The sequence below is a fragment of the Oncorhynchus masou genome, chromosome 23, assembly GCF_036934945.1.
Source record: "Oncorhynchus masou masou isolate Uvic2021 chromosome 23, UVic_Omas_1.1, whole genome shotgun sequence".
Lineage (NCBI taxonomy): Eukaryota > Metazoa > Chordata > Actinopteri > Salmoniformes > Salmonidae > Oncorhynchus > Oncorhynchus masou.
In genome coordinates, this window is record NC_088234.1 from 44889351 (window position 1) to 44910595 (window position 21245).

A 21245-nucleotide genomic window follows, 5' to 3' on the forward strand; every position below is an offset into this window, starting at 1 on the left:
TTCAGGTAATGTGTAGATGACACTACAGACATTTTAAGAGTGTTTTACTGTGAAAACCTGAGGACCCAGCTGGTGCCAGTGATTCAAAAGTGAGACGCATGTCATTGAGTTTAGTGCGGCATTAAACAGAACACTTTTTTGTGAACATTAGTGCTCGGCAGGGAGTACTCAGCGGATGCTGCGGTCCTCTGTTTTTTTTTGCATCGGAGCAGCACAGAACAGGCAAGTTAAACCCAGGTGACTCCCCCTCTCACAAAGAGACAATGTGTGTGGTTTTACATCGGGTTTGTGGATATTTTGCTGTGCAAGTGGGTCCCACGACACGAGCAACCTGTTGGCCAATGTGCTATCATTTTCTGTCTGTCTAGACTTCAGACAGCCTCAGAACACCTTGCATGTGATGACCCCCTTCCACTTCAGAGACTGAGTGGAAAAACAGCGTCCCTCCCTGGCCAGCTGACACCCCATCTACATGTTCGGGGCCCAGTTTGAGACGGAGGTGACCCTGGAATATCTGGAATGATGACTTAGCTATTTGTTGACCTTTTACGTTCATTGAAACCTTTCAAAGCGACCAACAACCAGTCCAGACTGAGCTCCCCACTGATTCAAACTCATGACTTGTATTGAAAGTTACAGTAAGTTGCTCACTAGTGTAGTAGGAGGAAAGTGAGCTATCGTTCTGGTTTATCAGACTAGTGAGTGTAAAGATGATGATGGTGGTGCTAATGTTACTTCTACTACTCTGTGACAGACCATGCTGTGTGGGCCCGGGCAGACAGAGGTTTGTAAACAAGAAACTGATGTCTGGTTATGGCAGCAGGTACAGTATCACTAATCTATTCGAGAATGTGCATTTCTGTCACGTCATCATGCCTTCACTATTTATTTAAACGTGTGGTATTTCTCTCTTTTCATTTCACTCGCTCCGCTTCCTTCTGTCTATTTGCACTTTCGTCCTCACCTTCTCTTCCTCTCCCAGGAGGGATCCCTCCCCATGTGACTCTGGATGGCCAAGAGTTCCCTCGGTCCACAGGAGACAGCCTACTCATTCTGGGACGCAGCCAGTGAGTGGGATGATGAGTGTGGTAATAAGAAAAGGAAACGGAAGATAGAGTGGATATGTGCATGTTTGTGATTTGCCCCAATATATAATGGCTTTAGAGAAAGAATGTTGCATTCAAGTAACACAAGAAGAAGGAGGTCGCCACTCATACAGTAGATGCTATTATTTAGTGGTTTGCGAGAGGAATCTGTTTGAATTTCTGTTTTTGTATGATTCCGGTGCTTCCGGTACCAGTGGAGGGGAGAATTTGCCTGTTTGTCACTCAAAACCCAGGAAGGAGAAGTGCATGACCTCTGACGAGCACAAACTCTGCTGCGACGCACAAAGGAAAAAGGAGGGTCAGCGAAAGAGTTTGCATGTTCTTTTGCTGCAGAGAGCGTGTTTGTAACCCTGAGTCATAAATGACGTTAAAGATTAACACTGTGTAATGAGCTCGAAGATAAGATTTGGGTAGGTATTGACTAAAACAGGAAGTCAAAACGAACTGTAATAGAACATCTTGACAAATAAACATAGCAACAACAATATATTTTCATGCTTTCGGAATGAAACCATTGCATGAACACCTGAATCAGTGTTGAAATGTATTCAAACTGAATTGTACATTTGTACAAGTGTTCATAAATAAATACAAATATGGTACGTGATCTTTTATTTGTTAACACACCAAATGGTTTCGTTAGCACTTACCAGCAGTCAGGATGGTTGAGTGAGGAAGTTGACACGTACTTCCTGTAATACTTCCCTTCATGGAAACCACACACTGAAGAATAACTTGTATCTTCCATTGATGCAATGCTGCATTAGACTCATTTGAACAACATCCATTTAACCAAGTTAAACCCAAAGTTCAGAATAACTCATTCTGTAGTCCAAACCTGATGTATGTAAGATAGCAGAACAAAATAGAAATCAGCAATTCACTGAACGTTAGTCGAGATATTTGACGGGCCTACTAATTAAAACCTTTTTTTTAATATGAAGCCTTTGATCCTTTATGATGTTTGAACAGTACTCAGGTTGTTCAACTGAATGTGGTGTGTGGGTTTGTGACAGTGGCCCTACAGTAGATTCTCTTCCCAGCACAGTGTACTGCCCACAGAGCAGATGACTGATACATTCTGTCATGTTCCAGCTTGCCTCATTTGATGCTTGATAGTGCACTTGTTATTCGCTGCCATGGCAACCGACGAGTGCTCTCTCAGTAAAAATGCTTGCCGGTATTACCTTGTTGACAGTTTATTACCATGCTTACTGAAAAGGATGGACTTAAGGGTTTGTGAGGACACTGTCAATTACATGGTGTGTTTCCATTTATAAATTGGGTGGTTCAGGTCCTGAATGCTGATTGGCTGACAGCTGTGGTATTTCAGACTGTACCACGGCTATGACAAAACATTTATTTTTAACGCTCTAATTACATTGTTAACCAGTTTATAATAGCAATAAGTCACCTCGGGGGTTTATGATAAGGGCTGTTTCCAGGCACTCCACGTTGCGGCATGCGTAAGAACGGCCATATACCACACCCCTTCGGGACTTATTGCTTAAGTATGCTGTGTATATAATAGGATGTAGGTGAGACTGTATGACTTGGTAATCCTCTACAGAGAGTCATCAGTTAGCCAGTCGTACTCTCAGAGTTTTTCTGATGACATGCTGCTCTGCTATTAGTGAGGCCAGGGCCCAGGGCAGGGCATACTCAAGAGTCACCAGCCCTGCCAGGTTATAGCTAAACCCAGAGTAGTCCCATGGACAGGCTCCTAAAAACCTCAGCACCACGCCCCAGCTAAACTCCCACAGGTAGATGAACAGGGTGTAGACCAGCATGCGTAGCAGCAGGGGGCAGCGCTGGGCCAACAGCCTGCCACGCAGGCCCTCTATGAGGAAGATGGCCAAGGCATACATGGGGAGGGCCCAAAGGCTGGTGTGTCCTGCCAGCCTCCTGTCCTTGGTCTCCCACCAGTCCCATACAGCGGTGAAGCCCACCTCACACAGGCAGCCGTGCAGGGCGTAGACATAGAGGCGGGCCAGAGGGGACAGGGGACGATGGGTCACCCGCTCTGGTGGCTCTGGTGGGGCCTCCTCGTCATCACCAGCCTCTGTCACAGGAAGAGAATATCAAGACTTGTCGCACGCTATGAAGTATATCTCACCTGTCCAGACAGTACAGTCGATTACGAGTGATGGGTGCACAGCGTTACATGCCGACCAGACCGGACACGTCGCGTGTGCGAGCATTGCAAAATACATTTTGAAATCCATGCTATTCAATTATTGCACCCACACTGCTCACAGGCGCCAACAAGTGTCTGCTTTGCCAAGGGCTAAAATAGAATTCCTTTCTATTTCTGACGAAGATCGCGCTGAAAGTCCTACCTCTCCCACCTCCTCAATGGTTTATAGAAGCAGGTACCCACGTGCCATCTCCTCATTGGTTTCTACCCACGTGGATGATTGAAAGACGAACTGTTTTGCCGATCACCATATAAGTTCAAAGTTGAAAAAGCCTGGAAGGAGGAGAGATGACTAGAAACGATTCGGTTGGCCGTTTTATGTGTGGATTAATTGTCGGAGTAGAGGACCTTGTGCATTTCAGGTAAAATAACAACTCAATGTTTATATCCCAGGACAAATTAGCTAGCAACAGCAAGCTAGCTAAACAAAAAGCTAGCAAGTGCAAGCTAACTAGCTAAATTGCCATACATGTTTAATGCTTTTCGACTTGTCCCCAAATTAATGTCATTGGTTCAGAGTTTGTTTTGCTATTTTAACCTGCGTCTCGTGATCGTGTTTGGTGTAGAGGGACAAAATAAATGTATGCACGATAGCGCAGGATGTCACTCGCGCGCAGCCGGTTTGGGTTCCGTGATACAGTTACAGTATTATGCAAACAGAGCAGTTTAACAGTCTCACAAAATACTTGCTCCACATATCTGCATGCTCTGGTTAAATGTACATAGTCATAGACCCATGCAGCTGCATATCAGGAGACAACTCTACTATTCTCTGTCACATTTATGTTTCTTCATCATCTGTTGTCTTCATGATGTCTTAGCATGTCCAAATGGAATGGTTTGAGATGGTTCACTCTGTGTCTCCATGTTTAGTTACAGCTCTGTGATACCTAGAGTATGATAACTATTTAGTTATGCAATATTAGAAATGTCATTTTGACAGCAGGTTCACCAGGCAAATACACAAAACCCCAGTTGTCAGATCGAGAAAGACAGTCATTCCCACGAGTTACAGCATCAACTTGTGTGTAACCCATACACCCAGTGTGACCCTTACACCCAGTAAAGTTTGCCCTTTACTAAATGGTTTTAAGGATGCACTCTACAAATATTCTACCACTAAAATGATATAGTTATACATAATAGATATATGCTTACTACTGTAGCTCCACCCATGAGTGATCCTGCAAACCCAGCCATGTGGTGGGCTACTGAGATAAGGGAAGCTATTTTAATTCCCTTTCTCACTTGGTACTGTCAGCTAAAGAAGAAGAAAACCACCACTGAAGATGCTATGATGAGTGTAAATGTTGAAGAGAATGTTTCTTCCCTGGTTTGCATTCTCCCTTTCGCAGGTTTTACTATATCATTGAGTCCATCTTAGACAAATTTCCTCATCACAACTTTCCTGCTTTCATGCTCCTCCCCTATGTAAACATGTTTTGTTACTTCCCTTATGCACTATGCTTTTCCGGGCGCTAACTTCACCACAGGTCAATATAGTCTACAAGTCTGTCTATCCTGCCCTCCATCCACCATGCATAGTGACAACAGTGGTCGGTGGATCGTTTGTCCACATCTGCAATAGGCTTAACTGTAAAATCATTCAAAGCTGCACCAAGGCTGTAAACTGCAGTGATAATGTCATTTGAACAACGGCGCAAAAGCCCTGTGATTTGAATATTGCCTTCCATTTGGATCAGTTGTGGGTCTGCTCTCGAAGGTTTATAAGGTCTAGAAAGGCACAGTAGCAGGCCAGTCTGCTCTATTTTGTGGATCATCATTCTCCCAAGTCGTCCTATAATAATGTGGCCACATACAGTACCAGTCAAAAGGTTGGACACAACTACTCAATCTTTATTTGAACTATGTTCTACATTGTATAACAATAGCGAAGACTATGAATAGCGAAAAACTATGAAATAACACGTGGAAACATGTAGTAAAAAAAAGCGTAAAACAAATTAAAATATATTTTATATCTCAGATTCTTCAAAGTAGCCACCCTTTGCCTCGATGACAGCTTTGCACACTTTTGGCATTCTCTCAACCAGCTTCATGTGGTAGTCACCTGGAATGCATTTCAATAAGCAGGTGTGCCTTGTTAAAAGTTAATTAGTGGAATTTCTTTCCTTCTTAAGTGCGTTTGAGCCAATCAGTTGTGTTGTGACAAGGTAGGGGTGGTATATAGTTGGTTAAAAAACAAGAACAGCTCAAATAAGCAATGACAGTCCATCATTACTTTAAGACATGAAGGTCACTCAATCCGGAAAATTTCAAGAACTTGGAAAGTTTCTTCAAGTGCAGTCGCAAAAACCATCATGCGCTTTGATGAAACTGGCTCTCATGCGGACCTCCACTGGAAAGGAAGACCCAGTTACCTCTGCTGCAGAGGATAAGTTCATTAAAGTCACCAGAAATTGCAGCCCAAATAAATGCTTCACAGAGTTCAAGTAACAGACACATCTTAAAATCAACTGTTCAGAGGAGTATGTGTGAATCAGGCCTTGATGGTCAAATTGTTGCAAAGAAACCACTACTAAAGGACACCAATAAGAAGAAGAGACTTGATTGGGCCAAGAAACACGAGAAATGGTGGAAATCGGTGGAAATCTGTCCTTTGGTCTGATCAGTCCAAATGTTCGATTTTTGGTTCCAACCACCATGTCATTGTGAGACGGAGAGTAGGTGAACGGATGATCTCCACATGTGTGGTTCACACGTGAAGCATGGAGGAGGAGGTGTTATGGTGTGGTGGTGCTTTGCTGGTGACATTGTCTGTGATTTATTTAGAATTCAAGGCACACTTAACCAGCATGGCTACCACAGCATTCTGCAGCAATACGCCATCCCATCTGGTTTGCGCTCAGTGGGACTGTCATTTGTTTTTCAACAGGACAATGACCCAACAAACCTCAAGGCTGTGTAAAGTCTTAAAAAGGTAAGCTTAAATTGCTATGCTTCCTCTCTACAAACTTAAGCTTTAATATAGTCTGTATTTGTATTTTCACTTTTTAAATGTATTACCTTTCATGTGTGACACAAACACAAACAGTCACAATGTTCTAATCTGATTAGGCTAATTCAATGGAAAGAGACATCTGTTACAAAACACCAAAAAGTGTAATGACATTCAGAGATTGTCAAGCCAAGCCTTTGATACTGGGTAGGCCTACAAGGTAGGGAGGGATGTAGACCCGTATATTCTGTTTGTCGAGATTGACAAGTCTATTTGATTGTGGTGTTGAAAACGCAAACCATGATGTTGAAGTGTCCAAAGTCGATATGCTTGGCTTATTGGTTCTGTGGTGCGTTTGGCACAGAAACCTGTTGGTGGAAAATTAATTGCATATGTTTATATAATTATAAATATTGCAGCAACATTTTGTAAATCGGATTCCTACCTAGCTGATCATTGTCTGCAGCCGGCTCTGATCGTAATGAAACAGGTGGGGAGAGTTAACTTGTCCGTGGTGGTCTGCGAACCCTCAACCTTCTGGCCCGTAGCCCTGCATGGTATCGACTGTGCCACAAAAGCATGGTGAAGTGGCGAAGACGATATCCACGTTTAAAAACACAGGGTCACTACAGTTATTGTTATTTGTGGTCATAAACATTGTTTTTGGTTAATTCTATAAGTATAAGGGGGAGGGTGTGCATTTTTACAGAGGTAAAGACAGTTTCAAGTTGGATATTCAACGGATATTTGCCTGTAGTTTTCCTTACGACCACCAACAGCAGTTAGGGTCCGTCAACATAGTAACAAATCAAATTTTGAACATTTCAATAGCTCTTTAACCATTACACCTAAAGCTTTCAAAACTTGTTGTAGCTAACCCAGTGGCATAGACACACATTGCACACACTTTAAAAAAAAAGTGTATTTACATCTCGCACTATTTTCAATTATTTATTTACATTTTTGAATTTCAATAGCTCCTTGGTCATGTGACCTACTGACTTCAAACAATGTTCAGAATGTCCACCAACCACCCTTCTATATTGCACACCCTTTAGTTTGTCCATTTTCATCTCACATGATTTTATATGAATATTTCTCAATTTTACATCTAAATAGCTCCTTGGTCATGTGACCTACTTACTTCAAACAAGGTTCAGAGTGTCCACTCGGTGGGCCTACACATTGCACACCCTTTAGTTTGTCTACTTTAATCTCATGTTATTAGACTTAAATCTGTAAGCTTTGCAGGCCTTCATTTTACATGGGTGTTCAACATTTTTGGGGGAAGTTAACAAATGTTCCAGCCTCACAATAACTATCGTTCACATGGACACTGAAAAGATCCACAAATGGCTGTATGTGGAATGGATCAAGGACAGGAGAGGTGTTCGAACAGAGGTGCTTAAAGGAAGGCACACAGGTAGGCCTCATGAAAAACATATGCTCTTTATATTCACAGTAATAGGCAGGGATTTGTCAGTCAGAGTGAGCTTGATAACGCGAAATAATAATTTTCATAGCATCACTTTCATATACTGTACATTAACAGAAATCCTTGTACTGTGATTATTAGCACGCATTTTTCATAACCTGATAATGACTTGATATTTGAGTGCATTCACAACAAGCCACCTGCAGACAACTTACAAAATACTATAGTGCATTTGAGGGTTCGTTTTTCTGATGAAAATAGTTACTTGATGCATGGCCTACTATTTCTAACTGGGAAAATAGATTCATGTGTCTTTTGTGTATCACCAAAATGTATAACATTCGCACCACAACTACACGTTGAAACTACTGTTTTTTTTCCTGTGAAGTGATCAAGGTATCAACATAGTGATGAAATCAACTTTTAATGTCATTACAGAAAACATACAACGACAACAAAATGATTGAGTTATTAACAACACATTGGAAACGGAGCGTGTCATGAAACTGGCAAATAAAGATGACAATGGAAAGGGAAATAATGATGGTGGCCAGAAGTTCAGTCAACACCATCTAGATCTTTACTCCAGAGACAGAGGGACAGAAGGTGAGGCAGAGAGACTCTAGAGGACAGGAAAGATGACAAACGATCACGAAGTGACAATGTTTTTTTTTGTTCAAATGTTAAAGAATTGTGAGTTTGTTTTCGATTCATGTTTAAGAGGATAATAACTCTTCTAAATGTGTTTTATTTGCATATTGCAGGTCACAGCTCTGTGGCGAAGAAACAATTGTGAGGTGGTGGTTGCTGTCGTGAGGTCTACAGACAAAAAGACCCTCTTTCCTTCTCCATCATTCAGAGTTTAAAACTCTGCAGCCCCACAAATACTTGTGTGTGAGGTAAATAAATACTCGTCATAACATGACAATAAGCATTTTTTTTAATCACAATTCTAAACATATTGTGTAAAAAATAATTCATACAGTATGAAGGATGAACATAGAAGAACATTAGATGTGCACCTAACCTAAGTATAAGGACATGTAATATCATTATGTAGTTCACTGGAAATGGAGCTGAATGTTTCTGATGACGTACACTTTAATATTTATGTCCCTCATTTTTTTATGACATACTGTGAAAAACTGTCTTGGCTGCTAGCTCTGTCACTTTCAGACATGCGCAGAGCAGACTGAAAGGGGATGGGTAGCTCTTGACTTGAACCACAAGGTTTCTCTGTAAAGAGAGAGTAATCCAAAAGGCACAGACACATGCCTTGACTTTCAATTGGCACCCTTGACCTGTGTATTCTCTCCTGATTGGTCTCCGTGGTGCTTAGTCAATGGGATCTCCGTTGCTGGCCCCATCATTAAGTTTTTACACAGTCTGGCAGTCTGACTAAAGTGCCAGAGGTATGAGGAGAGACATCCTCCATTGTATTTATGGGAACAAATGTTTTCTATCGCTTTGGATCCTATTCTTGGACAGTTAGAAGACACAATGCAAAAACATCTATATTACTAATTACTGGCAATGAGTAACCTCAACCTTGTGGGTCTGTGGATGTTTGGGCCAATAAAGTGGCAACTCAATTCTACCACTGACTAGTCTCTCATGCCCCTATGAATGGGGACACAGGGCAATAGTTTTTCATCTAAACCAGACCTTTTAACTGGAGTACACTAACCCCTAATTGGGGCTCTTTTCTTGACCCCCAGTAGCAGTTTACCAGATAAGAAGTCAAGAAGATCAAAAAGTAGATTGTTGTAAGGGTGTATTACGTCCTGTGCTGGCCCCATTGTCGTATTCATTCTGGATTCCGAGTGGTAAAATCAGAGCTGAAAAATGCCTCTATGTACGTGTTTACTGTATGTGGGAATGTCTTATGTCTGTCCTACATTTCATGTTGGTACATGGAATATTCCTCATCTGTATATATCATAAATTGTTATTGCAAATAGAGGTATTATGTTCAAAAACTGACATTTTCAGATATTATTTTGACAAACACACTTTAACACACTTTGGTGCTTACAATTCATTCTCCATTGTCATAGATTTGGTGGGCACTGTCATTTGTGATCTTTGTGATATGACTTTCTTTAAGCACGTACTGATGAAACTGTCCCTTAATAATTTTTTTCCATAAAGTCTACAAACGCTCTACATTTATTCACTCTGTGATAGGGTTGGATCCTATATGCTACTTTTATTATTGTCCTGTAAATGGTTCAGTGCCTATAATTTAGGCTGTGTGTAGAATGGGGCATAAAGGAATATATACCTCTACTAAATTACAGTGATAATGAAAACAGCATACATTTTTGGCCTGTGTATTAATATGCCTATATTAATCAGAATCCCATTATGTTTAAATAAAAAAGAGAATTACCTCAAAATGAGAAGATCCTGCCATGGAAAAGACAGCTGGGTGGACAAAGTGGAAAGGAGGGGAAATAACTCCCACCACGCAGCAGGACACCTTCAGCTGTGGGGTCTTTATAATGCATGGTTGAGAGTTATATTTTCAATAAGGGATGTTTAGCTGTTATGTGACAATTAGGTCAAAAACTCAATTTTATTTTTGGTGTAGATGGCCAAGGAAGTTGCACAGAACTTCCCCAACATCCCCTCCCAAATTGATATTGAACCTTCAAAAACACATGGAGCAACTGCGAAAAGAAATGGCTTGAGGTTATACTAAAAAATGTCTGGTATGTAAAATGACATTTAATTCAAAGTAAATGTAAATATTTTTTTATGTTATGTATATTTTTATGTTGTTGTGTGGGACAGCCATATGTTCAGGTCATACCTATGATTCAGAGTTCAACAACTGCTTCATGTGGGCCACTGATAAAGAACCTGGATGTGGCCCAAAGACTGCCTGGCTTAGTAACATGTAAGACAATTTATGATGTAACACAATGGATGGTTAATTCGTCATACTGCATTGATATTTGATATTATTTACAACGTGTTAAGCTTTGTTTTGTTTTAGATTGAATGTTTTGCGTGTTAACGGTGGTTCCATGTGCTGTGCCGAGGAATGAAGACAAAAAGAGTTCAACAGAGTAAAGAACACAAACTGGAAGTGCTGTCTTTGTTGTTGAAAATGTATGCTATACCCCATCCACACTGACGAGGCTCTGAAATGTACATCAACCAGGGATAAAGAGAAAGTTAACACGGTGAAATGTTTCGTACTTAATTGAAGTAAAGTCTCTGTTGACATGTTGGAAAATATTAAAGATCTACAATTTCTGTTTAATTTGTCAATATACATTTTTGATTCATTGGTTTACTGGCCACCATTACTATGGTTACATGTTCAGTATATGTATTAACCAACAAGCCCACTGCAGCCTACCTCACAAGCTCCCTCCCCATCCCTGCTTTGGACAATTAATAGCATGACTCTCGTACTTTGCCCTTTTCCTTTATGGTTGATATTAACGACGAAAGGAGATATTATCTGTCTCTCTCCTATTGTGTACCGCTGTTACATACTGTGGCAAAATAAAAAAACACGGAAAATAAGTACTTAGAACTACCAATTATTATAGATAAATTTTAAAGAAAATGGTAAACACAACCCTGGACTGAACCCCCTAATTGTCAAACTAATATTAATGTACAACAATGTAGAAGATACATAACTAGAGGTTATGCAATATGGGTGTATATCCACTGTATGCTTCTTAGGTGTGTAATTAACATGACCAAGAAGCTATTGCAATTTAAAACTATGAAAAATGTACGTTACACCGCATGATTTTACAGTATACAACCAAGAAGTGTGCAATATAGAAGGGTAGTCGGTGTACATTCTGCACCTTGTTTGAAGTCAGTAGGTCACATGACCAAGGAGCTATTGAAATTCAAATGTAAACAAAGTTTGTACTTCCTAATTCAATGAGGAATTCAAAATGCTGCTCACATTTCCACATGTTTATTAGCTTTGGAAAGCAAATGAATGTCCAAATCGTGAAAATAAGACCTGTGCAATGTTGTGCGCAATTTTTCCAACATCATGACAATTATTTGGAGTCTGTGGCTCAAATAGTTTGAAAGCTATTGAGGTTTGAAAGAGCGAATATCCGTTGAATATCCAACTTGAAACTGTTTTTACCTTGGTTTCATTTTTTACTTTTTTTACCGTACAAAGGGGAGTGTCATGTGAAAATATTTTTGACGTTGGGGAGGGGAGTGCAAGTCAATAACCTTTGTCTTCTATTGACTCACGGGGGAAACACAGACGATATCACTACATGCTTTCCTATTAAAAAGTCTCTATGGTATTCCATGCAAAGTTTAAGAAATGTGCTTATACTATGTCAGCATTGTTATGGTCTATAGAGTCTATTGTTCTCAATTTAACAGACAAACAATTGACTTATCTGTGATTGTTATGGATCAGGCTGTTACTGTAAAAGACTCAGCTTAGGAAAGAACAAGTTTTATTTCAGCATAGAAACATTTATGGCTGTAGGTCCACTGTAACAAATTGATTAGCTGATAGTCATGATTGTTATCTGAAATTATTTGTGATAAAAATGCAATCCTATAAAACCAACTCCCCAAAAAATGACTCAATGACTCACCCAAAGTTTTACCGCCTAGTGCCCTCCTTACGTGTAGTGTTCCTGATTCCATCCCTGAGCCGTGTATGTCTCTGTGGTTACGTTGCCTTTTATACTGCTTCCCGGTCCGCCTCGTTGTGTCCATGTGTGTGTGTGTGTGTGTGTGTTTAGACCCTAGGCTAAACATTAAGCCAGTCCATGCTATCAGACGTACAGAGCGACATCTCTTCTCCAGTCTAAGGTCAGGGTGGAGTGCGGAGGCGGTGGGCCCACTCACCTGGGCCATCAGTGACAAACAGTGTGTGTGTGTGTGTGTGTGTGTGTGTGTGTGTGTGTGTGTGTGTGTGTGTGTGTGTGTGTGTGTGTGTGTGTGTGTGTGTGTGTGTGTGTGTGTGTGTGTGTGTGTGTGTCACTGTCGCCAAAGTAAACTTTACTAAGGCTTTGGGGGTCCTTTCTCTACTGTCTCAGAGCAGGCTGCGTGAGGCTTATCAGTTGAGGACAGGCGAAGGGAGTGAGGGACATGACCTTATGGGACACTGATAAGGATGGGCTAGCCCTGATATTACATCTAGGTCCTCTGGAATTACAGAGAGGATCATCATTGTCTGCCTCCCAGGCTGGTTTAATGTGTGATGTGTACATTTACATGGGATGGGAGAATTGTGGGTATGTGTTAATGTGGGATGTCTAACATGCAAGTAGGGCCGACACTCTTAGCAAAAAAAGGTGCTATCTTCTAGAACCTAAAAGTGTTTGTTGGCTGTCCCCATAGGATAAGCCTTTGAAGAACCCTTTTGGGTTCCATGTAGAACCCTTTTCCACAGAGGGTTCTACCTGGAACCCAAAAGGGTTCTCCTATGGGGACGGCTAAAGAACCATTTTGGAACCCTTTTTTCTAAGAGTGTAGTACACTGTACTCTGTTTACACAGTGACCAAGATATTGATACAAAGCTGATCTGTCCAATATCTAACAATTTACATTTGTGAGTTTTAAAAAGCTAATGGAAGTACACTTTCGAGACAGTTTGCATAATATCTTTCCGTTCTGTGCCAGAAATGTCATAGGTTATCTAGCACAGGTCCTTTTCACAAACCACATCGCTTCCCCTCGGAAGGTTCTCAAAACATTACGATTCAACTACTTTTACAGTCATTCACAGACAGAGGGGAATGACTTAGTGGTAATTGACTCCCACACTGTGAGTGTGGTCCACCTCCTCGGCCTCACACAGTGTTTGCTGCCTGCTGCCTGCTGCTGCGTGTGTGTGTGTGTGTGTGTGTGTGTGTGTGTGTGTGTGTGTGTGTGTGTGTGTGTGTGTGTGTGTGTGTGTGTGTGTGTGTGTGTGTGTGTGTGTGTGTGTGTGTGTGTGTGTGTGTGTGTGTGTGTGCGTGCGTGCGTGCGTGTGTGTGTGTGCGTGCGTGCGTGCGTGTGTGTGTGCAAGCTGAACTCTGGTCTCTTATTTTCCTACTTTATTACACCACACACAAAACAAACAGAGGCCGTAAAAGTGGCACCACCATAGGGTTAACATCTGCCTATCAACACCGATACACTAATGTATTGCAGAGTATTTGTGCATGGAGAAGTGTTGCTTTGAAAGTGTGAAAGTCAGTGGGTGCGGTTGTGTGCCCTATTTATTTTTTGCAATGTGCTACTTCTGTTCTGTGCTTTGTGAAATAGAGCTAGTGAGACTGGCAACCTCAAAATGACTGATGACAGAGGACTTGAGACAACGCTGACAGATAGTGCTGTCATCCATCATTTCCTATGGACTTTGATCAGAGTACTGGACTTTGTTCAGAGTGACACCGTCTGTTGTCACATACTAGGGGATTTTTTACCTTGAGATATATGGTTATATTATGACGTTAATGCTATAAACATTATTCATAGAGCAGACAATTTTTCTTCTTTTCTTTTTTTCTTCTTCAAGAATCAATGGCTATATATCATTCATTTAAAAGTCTTAAAACGGATGTAGCAATCCCAGAATGCTCCTTTAAGACACCCAAACTCATTCTTGAAAAATTGAAGTAGTCCTCTATCGCTGCTACGAGCTTAATCACTGTTCTCAGCCAGGTGCAATCCATGGACTGGTTCATAGACTACAGTATAGCGGGATCCAGGGGGAATTAGGTTGAAAAGGAGCTTCTGAGTTGATACAGTATATGTTGCTCATATGTCATGACTCATGGGGAATAGTGGAACTGTATGCTTCCGGAAAAAGTATTCCCCCATTTCTATGCCACATTTGACCTTCTCTTATTCCTCATAATATGTCTATATCTTGACTCACTTGTATTTTGACCAACATCCCCTATTGCTGTGAACAAACAGTTGCATGTTAAAATAACCACAATGATACCTCAGATTGAGCAAAGACCCCCAGTCATGCAGAAGTACAGTGCCTCCAGAAAGTATTCATACCCCTTGACTTATTACACATTTTCTGTTACAGCCTGAATTCTAAAAAAAATGATGAAATATTTTCTCCTCGCCCATCTACACGCAATAATGACAAAGTGAAAACGTGTTTTTAGAAATGTTTGCAAATGTATTGAAAAGTAAATACAGAAATCTCATTTACAACAGTATTCACACCACCACACTTGTAGAAAAAAAGGGGTTCCAAAGTGTTATTCAGCTGTACCCATAGGAGAAACATGGTTCCATGTAGAACCCTTTTTGGTTCCAGGTAAACTATTTTGGCTTTCATGTAAAACCCTCTGTGTAAAGGGTTGTACATGGAACTCAAAACGGTTCTCCTATGGTGACATCTAAATAAAGGATTGTTGTAGATACACACTTAGAAAAATAGGTGCTAAGGCAATACTTTGTAGAAGCAACTTCGGTGCCGATTACAGCGTTGCGTTGTCTTGGGTGTGTCAGTATCAGCTTTGCACATCTGGATTTGGGGATTTTCTCCCATTCGTCCTTGCAGATTTTCTCAAGCGCTGTTAAGTTAGATGGGGAGTGGTGGTGAACAGCAATCTTCAAGTGTTTCCACAGACTTTCAATGGGATTCAAGTCTGGGCTTTGGCTGGGCCACTCAAGGACTTTCACATTCTTGGACTGAAGCCATTCCAGCATTGATTTGACTGTATACCTGGGGTCATTGTCCTGTTGGAACGTAAATTTTCACCCTCGTCTGAGGTCATTTGCACGCTGATACAGGTTCTCATCAATGATTTGCCTTTATTTGTCTGTATTCATTGTTCCCACTATCCTTACCAGTCTCCCAGTCCCTGCCGCTGAAAAGCATCCCCATAGCATGATGCTGCAAACACCATGCTTTACGGTAGGGATGGTATTAGACAGGTGATGCCTGGTTTTCTTCAGACATAATGCTTTGCTTTCAGGCCAAAGAGTTCAATTGTTGTCTCAGACCACAGACTCATTTACCTTATGCTCTCAGTCTTTCACGTGCCTTTTTGCCAATTCCAGGCATGCTGTCATGTGCCTTTTAGCCAATTCCAGGCATGCTGTCATGTGCCTTTTAGCCAATTCCAGGCATGCTGTCATGTGCCTTTTAGCCAATTCCAGGCATGCTGTCATGTGCCTTTTTGCCAATTCCAGGCATGCTGTCATGTGCCTTTTAGCCAATTCCAGGCATGCTGTCATGTGCCTTTTAGCCAATTCCAGGCATGCTGTCATGTGCCTTTTAGCCAATTCCAGGCATGCTGTCATGTGCCTTTTAGCCAATTCCAGGCATGCTGTCATGTGCCTTTTAGCCAATTCCAGGCATGCTGTCATGTGCCTTTTAGCCAATTCCAGGCATGCTGTCATGTGCCTTTTAGCCAATTCCAGGCATGCTGTCATGTGCCTTTTAGCCAATTCCAGGCATGCTGTCATGTGCCTTTTAGCCAATTCCAGGCATGCTGTCATGTGCCTTTTAGCCAATTCCAGGCATGCTGTCATGTGCCTTTTTGCCAATTCCAGGCATGCTGTCATGTGCCTTTTAGCCAATTCCAGGCATGCTGTCATGTGCCTTTTAGCCAATTCCAGGCATGCTGTCATGTGCCTTTTAGCCAATTCCAGGCATGCTGTCATGTGCCTTTTAGCCAATTCCAGGCATGCTGTCATGTGCCTTTTAGCCAATTCCAGGCATGCTGTCATGTGCCTTTTAGCCAATTCCAGGCATGCTGTCATGTGCCTTTTAGCCAATTCCAGGCATGCTGTCATGTGCCTTTTAGCCAATTCCAGGCATGCTGTCATGTGCCTTTTAGCCAATTCCAGGCATGCTGTCATGTGCCTTTTAGCCAATTCAGGCATGCTGTCATGCTTTGCCAATTCCAGGCATGCTGTCATGTGCCTTTTAGCCAATTCCAGGCATGCTGTCATGTGCCTTTTAGCCAATTCCAGGCATGCTGTCCAATTCCAGGCATGCTGTCATGTGCCAATTCCAGGCATGCTGTCATGTGCCAATTCCAGGCATGCTGTCATGTGCCTTTTAGCCAATTCCAGGCATGCTGTCATGTGCCTTTTAGCCAATTCCAGGCATGCTGTCATGTGCCTTTTAGCCAATTCCAGGCATGCTGTCATGTCTTTTAGCCAATTCCAGGCATGCTGTCATGTGCCTTTTAGCCAATTCCAGGCATGCTGTCATGTGCCTTTTAGCCAATTCCAGGCATGCTGTCATGTGCCTTTTAGCCAATTCCAGGCATGCTGTCATGTGCCTTTTAGCCAATTCCAGGCATGCTGTCATGTGCCTTTTTCTCAGGAGTGGCTTCCGTCTGGCCACACTCCCATAAAGCCCAGATTGGTGAGGTGCTGTTGAGACTGCTGTCCTTCTGGCAGGTTCTCCCATCTCAGCCAAGGAACTCTGTAGTTCTGTCAGAGTGGTAATTGGGTTCTTGGTCACTTCCTTGACCAAGGTCCTTCTTGCTCGGTTGTTCAATTTGATAGGATGGTAAGCTCTAGGCAGAGTCTGGGTAGTTCCATAGCTTTTCAATTTCCCAATGATGGAGACCTCTGTGCTTTTTGAATCTTTCAACACTCTAGAAATGGTTTTATACCCTTCCCCGGATATACACCTCACTAGGCTACACCGGGGCGGCAGGGTAGCCTAGTGGTTAGAGCATTGGACTAGTAACCGCAAGGTTGCAAGTTCAAATCCCTGAGCTGACAAGATACAAAATCTGTCGTTCTGCCCCTGAACAGGCAGTTAACCCGCTGTTCCTAGGCCGTCATTGAAAATAAGAATTTGTTCTTAACTGACTTGCCTAGTAAAATAAAGGTAAAATTTAAAAAAAATCCTATCTCTGAGATCTACGGACAATTCCTTGGACTTCATGGTATAGTTTCTGCTCTGACATGTGATGTCAACTGTGGGACTTATATAGACAGGTGTGTTTGTTTTTAAATCATGTCCAAACAATTTAGTTGGCCACAGGTGGACTCCAATCAAGTTGGAGTGACATCTGAAGGATGATCAAAGGAAAATGGATGCACCTGAGCTCAATTTGGAGTGTCATAGCGAAGGGGTGTTAATAATTATGTAAATAAGGTATTTCTGTTTAATTGTAATAAATTAGCAAACATTTTGACAAAGCTGTTTTCCCTTTTCCATTATGGGGTATTGTGTGTAGATGGGTGAGAAAACAAATTGATTGAATCAATTTTGAATTCAGACTGTAAAACAACAAAATGTGGAATAAGTCAAGGGGTGTGAATACTTTCTGAAGGCACTGTATATGCAGACATGGCTGAACCAGATGACACTCAAATGAGGGTTTGGTTGTGATTGCAAACTCCCTGAATTAGCTCAGAGATCACACGTGTGATGTCATGTTGGCTCTGGCCAGCCCTCAGAGGAAGTCAGTCTTAAAGTGTATGTCAAGACGCCTCTCTAAAAAAAAAACAGAAAATCCTGAACAGTGGAAACACAAGAGAGGAGATCTGTTGAGGACATTCAAAGTCACCTACAGGATTCTAAACTGCTCTTCAACCCCAAATGCAGTCATTGACCCCAAACGCTCAACTGGTGAGTAGTGAATATGCGAAAAGTTATCTTATATATATATATATATATATACAGTGTAATTTTCAGCATAGGCACACTTCAACTATGACAGACAAAATGAAAAGAAATATTCCAGAAAATCCAGAAAACACCAACATCTGAGGTTTCCTGGAATCAAAAACATACATGACAGCATGCCTGGAATTGTGTGTGTTTATGTCGTTTTGAAAAAATGTCATATTTGTTTCATGTTTCTCATCAATTGTGTAAGGCGAACATGGCAAGCATTTTCATTGAACATGCACTGAGGGAGGAGTCAATTTTGAGCATAGAAAATATATTGTTTTATTACAGTTTATTCCCAAATTTTACAGAAGTATTCATAAGTATTGCTATGAGACTTGAAATTGACCTCAGGTGCATCCAGTTTAATTGTATTTTTGCAACTTGGAGTCCACCTGTGGTAAATTGATTGGACATGATTTAGAAAGGCACACGCCTGTCTATATAAGATCTCACTGTTGACAGTGCATGTCAGAGCAAAAACCAAACCATGAGGTCAAAGGAACACAGCCTGACTGAAAGCAGTTTTGCTGAGCTCTTTCCAAAGCCCTGTAATAGACGAACCTCCAATAAGCTTCCTTTTTATTTACAAAGAGGTAGGCATATGAACAGACTATTTGTAGAAAACAGCTCTTCATCTGTCTTGAATAAATAACCCTGGCAAATTTGATGTTATTTTCTCACATTTGCCTTGTTTGTGCAGATATCCTCTGAGATGCTCTGAAAAGAGGAAGAAGAAGAGGCAGATTGTGTGAAAAACACCAACATCTGAGGTTTCCTGGAAGCAAAAACATACTCAATCTAACAATGGTTGATGAAGCAACAGTAGTGCACAGTAACTCTACCGGAAGACTGAACCAGCCCTTCCACTGCCTGGCCACTCAGAATCTGGTGGCCGACATACTGCCTCCTGTCCTGATTATAGAGCTCCTAGTGGGCTTGCCAGGCAACGTAATGGCCCTGTGGATCTTCACCTGCCGTCTGAAGACTTGGAGGGCCAACACCCTGTTCCTCTTTAACTTGGTCCTGGCTGACTTCCTACTGCTCATCTGCCTGCCCTTCCGCATTGACAACCTGTTCCGTGGGGAACACTGGGTGTTTGGCGAAGCTTGGTGCCGGATCAACCTCTTCATGCTCGCTGTCAACCGCTCGGCCAGCATCGCCTTCATGACTACCGTGGCCTTCGACCGCTACTTCAAGGTGGTCCACCCACACCACCGTGTCAACCACATGACATCTACCCAGGCAGGATGGGTGGCGGGAGGCATCTGGGCAGTGGTGATCTCCCTGCGGCTCCCCCTGCTGACCACCAACCTCCTCAGGCAGGGTGGCAACATGTCCCTGTGTCGCAGCTTCAGCTCCTACACTGTGACTCCCCTGGCAATCGAGATACACAACATGGTGTATGTCGGAGAGTTCTTCCTGCCCCTGCTGCTCTTGCTCTTCTGCTCAGCCAGGATTGCCTGCATCTTACGCCAACGGCAACTGGACAAGGAGCAGAAGGTTCGGCGGGCCATCCGGGTGGTTGGGCTGATCGTGGCTGTGTTTGTGCTGTGTTTCTTTCCCGGCATCGCCACAGGCCTGAGTACGGTTTATATCAAGAAGGTCAGACCCAGGGACTGTGTGTCTTACAACATGGCTGCGCAGCTCTTCAGCCTGTCCATTGGATTTACCTACCTTAACAGTGCTCTGGACCCAGTCATCTACTGTTTTTCCAGTTCCATGTTCCGAAACTCCCTCAAGAGCTCCATCAATAAGCTGGGCCTGGTGGAGATGAGGCTGAGTCGACGGGGAAGCATGACCAGCGATGGGTGAAGAGCGAGGCCTGCCCTTGTTCAGGGGCAGAACGGCAGATTTTTACCTTGTCAGCTCGAGGATCCGATCCGATTCTGTAGCTATGTGGGATACATACTTGAAAGGACTGAGTATGTGTGTATGTGTGTATATGTATGTGAAAAAAAGACAGGAAAAAGAAAGCCTTCATTCTACTGAATGGTTATTTTTTAGAACCGAATGATGTAGAGTGACATGTTTTTGTCTTGATTTAGTCGTGTCTATCAAATACACCATTTTTACCAGATGCAGTGTTAAGGGATGTTTCAAAAGGTACAGAACGGGGACCAGGAGGAGAATGGGGGAGGGACATGCTTTCTATTTCAGTCGAGGAGGATTTAGTATTTTCTAAATCCAGTCCAGGGGAGGGTCATGCAATTTGTAATTGATTACATTTTAATATTTATCAGTGTTTTAGAATTAGTTGCTTATTATGCCATACAATGCCTTCAGAAAGTATTCCCACCACTTGACTTTTTACACATTTTGTGTTAAAGCAATTTACATTTTTTATGTCACTGGAATTGTTTTTTTTTGTTTGTTTTTTTTTGTACAAATGAATAAACGCAAAGCTGAAATGTCTTGAGTCAATAAGTATTCAACCCCTTTGTTGTGGCAAGCCTAAATAAGTTCAGATGTATAATAATGTTGCTATGGATCGGTGTTCCGTCAACTGGACAGTTGATGCTCAATATGCATAATGTGACTAAAATATTGTTTTAAACAAAACCAAACATTTGGTACATAGAAGTGTCTTATATGGGCATGATGCTTCAATTCTTGTTCATGTAATTGCATTGTCCAATTTACCGTAGCTAGTACATCGCAAAAATAACATGCTATTGTTTGAGTGCACAACAAAACACTTGTATCACAGTGACAGGTTTGATACATTCACGTTTGAAGGTAAATAATTGAATTACATTCTGAAATCTTGCTCTGATTTGTCATCCTAAGGGACCCAGAGATAAAAATGTAGTGTGGTTTGATAAAAATCCTTTTTCATATCCTAAAAACATCCATTTAGTATGCACGAATTTTGTATTTCCACAAGTTGAACTTCCCAAAAAAAATCTGTGCAAATTGAATGCTAAACGTTGTTTCA

At 41.8% G+C, this 21245-nt stretch overlaps 2 protein-coding genes across 2 annotated transcripts; one reads left to right on the forward strand and one right to left on the reverse strand.

Moving 5' to 3' along the window:
- Positions 1-1701: 1701 nt before the first annotated feature.
- Positions 1702-12431, reverse strand: LOC135510891 (transmembrane protein 229B-like). The gene is made up of 2 exons (XM_064932203.1): positions 12302-12431; positions 1702-3168 (listed from the first exon to the last, which is right to left on the reverse strand). The coding sequence occupies exons 1-2, from the start codon at positions 12423-12425 to the stop codon at positions 2684-2686; spliced, it is 609 nt and encodes a 202-aa protein (XP_064788275.1). The 5' UTR covers positions 12426-12431; the 3' UTR covers positions 1702-2683.
- A 5685-nt stretch (positions 12432-18116) lies between these two features.
- hcar1-3 (hydroxycarboxylic acid receptor 1-3) lies at positions 18117-20722 on the forward strand. The gene is made up of 2 exons (XM_064932204.1): positions 18117-18265; positions 19011-20722. The coding sequence occupies exon 2, from the start codon at positions 19115-19117 to the stop codon at positions 20120-20122; it is 1008 nt and encodes a 335-aa protein (XP_064788276.1). The 5' UTR covers positions 18117-18265; positions 19011-19114; the 3' UTR covers positions 20123-20722.
- The last annotated feature ends 523 nt before the right edge of the window (positions 20723-21245 follow it).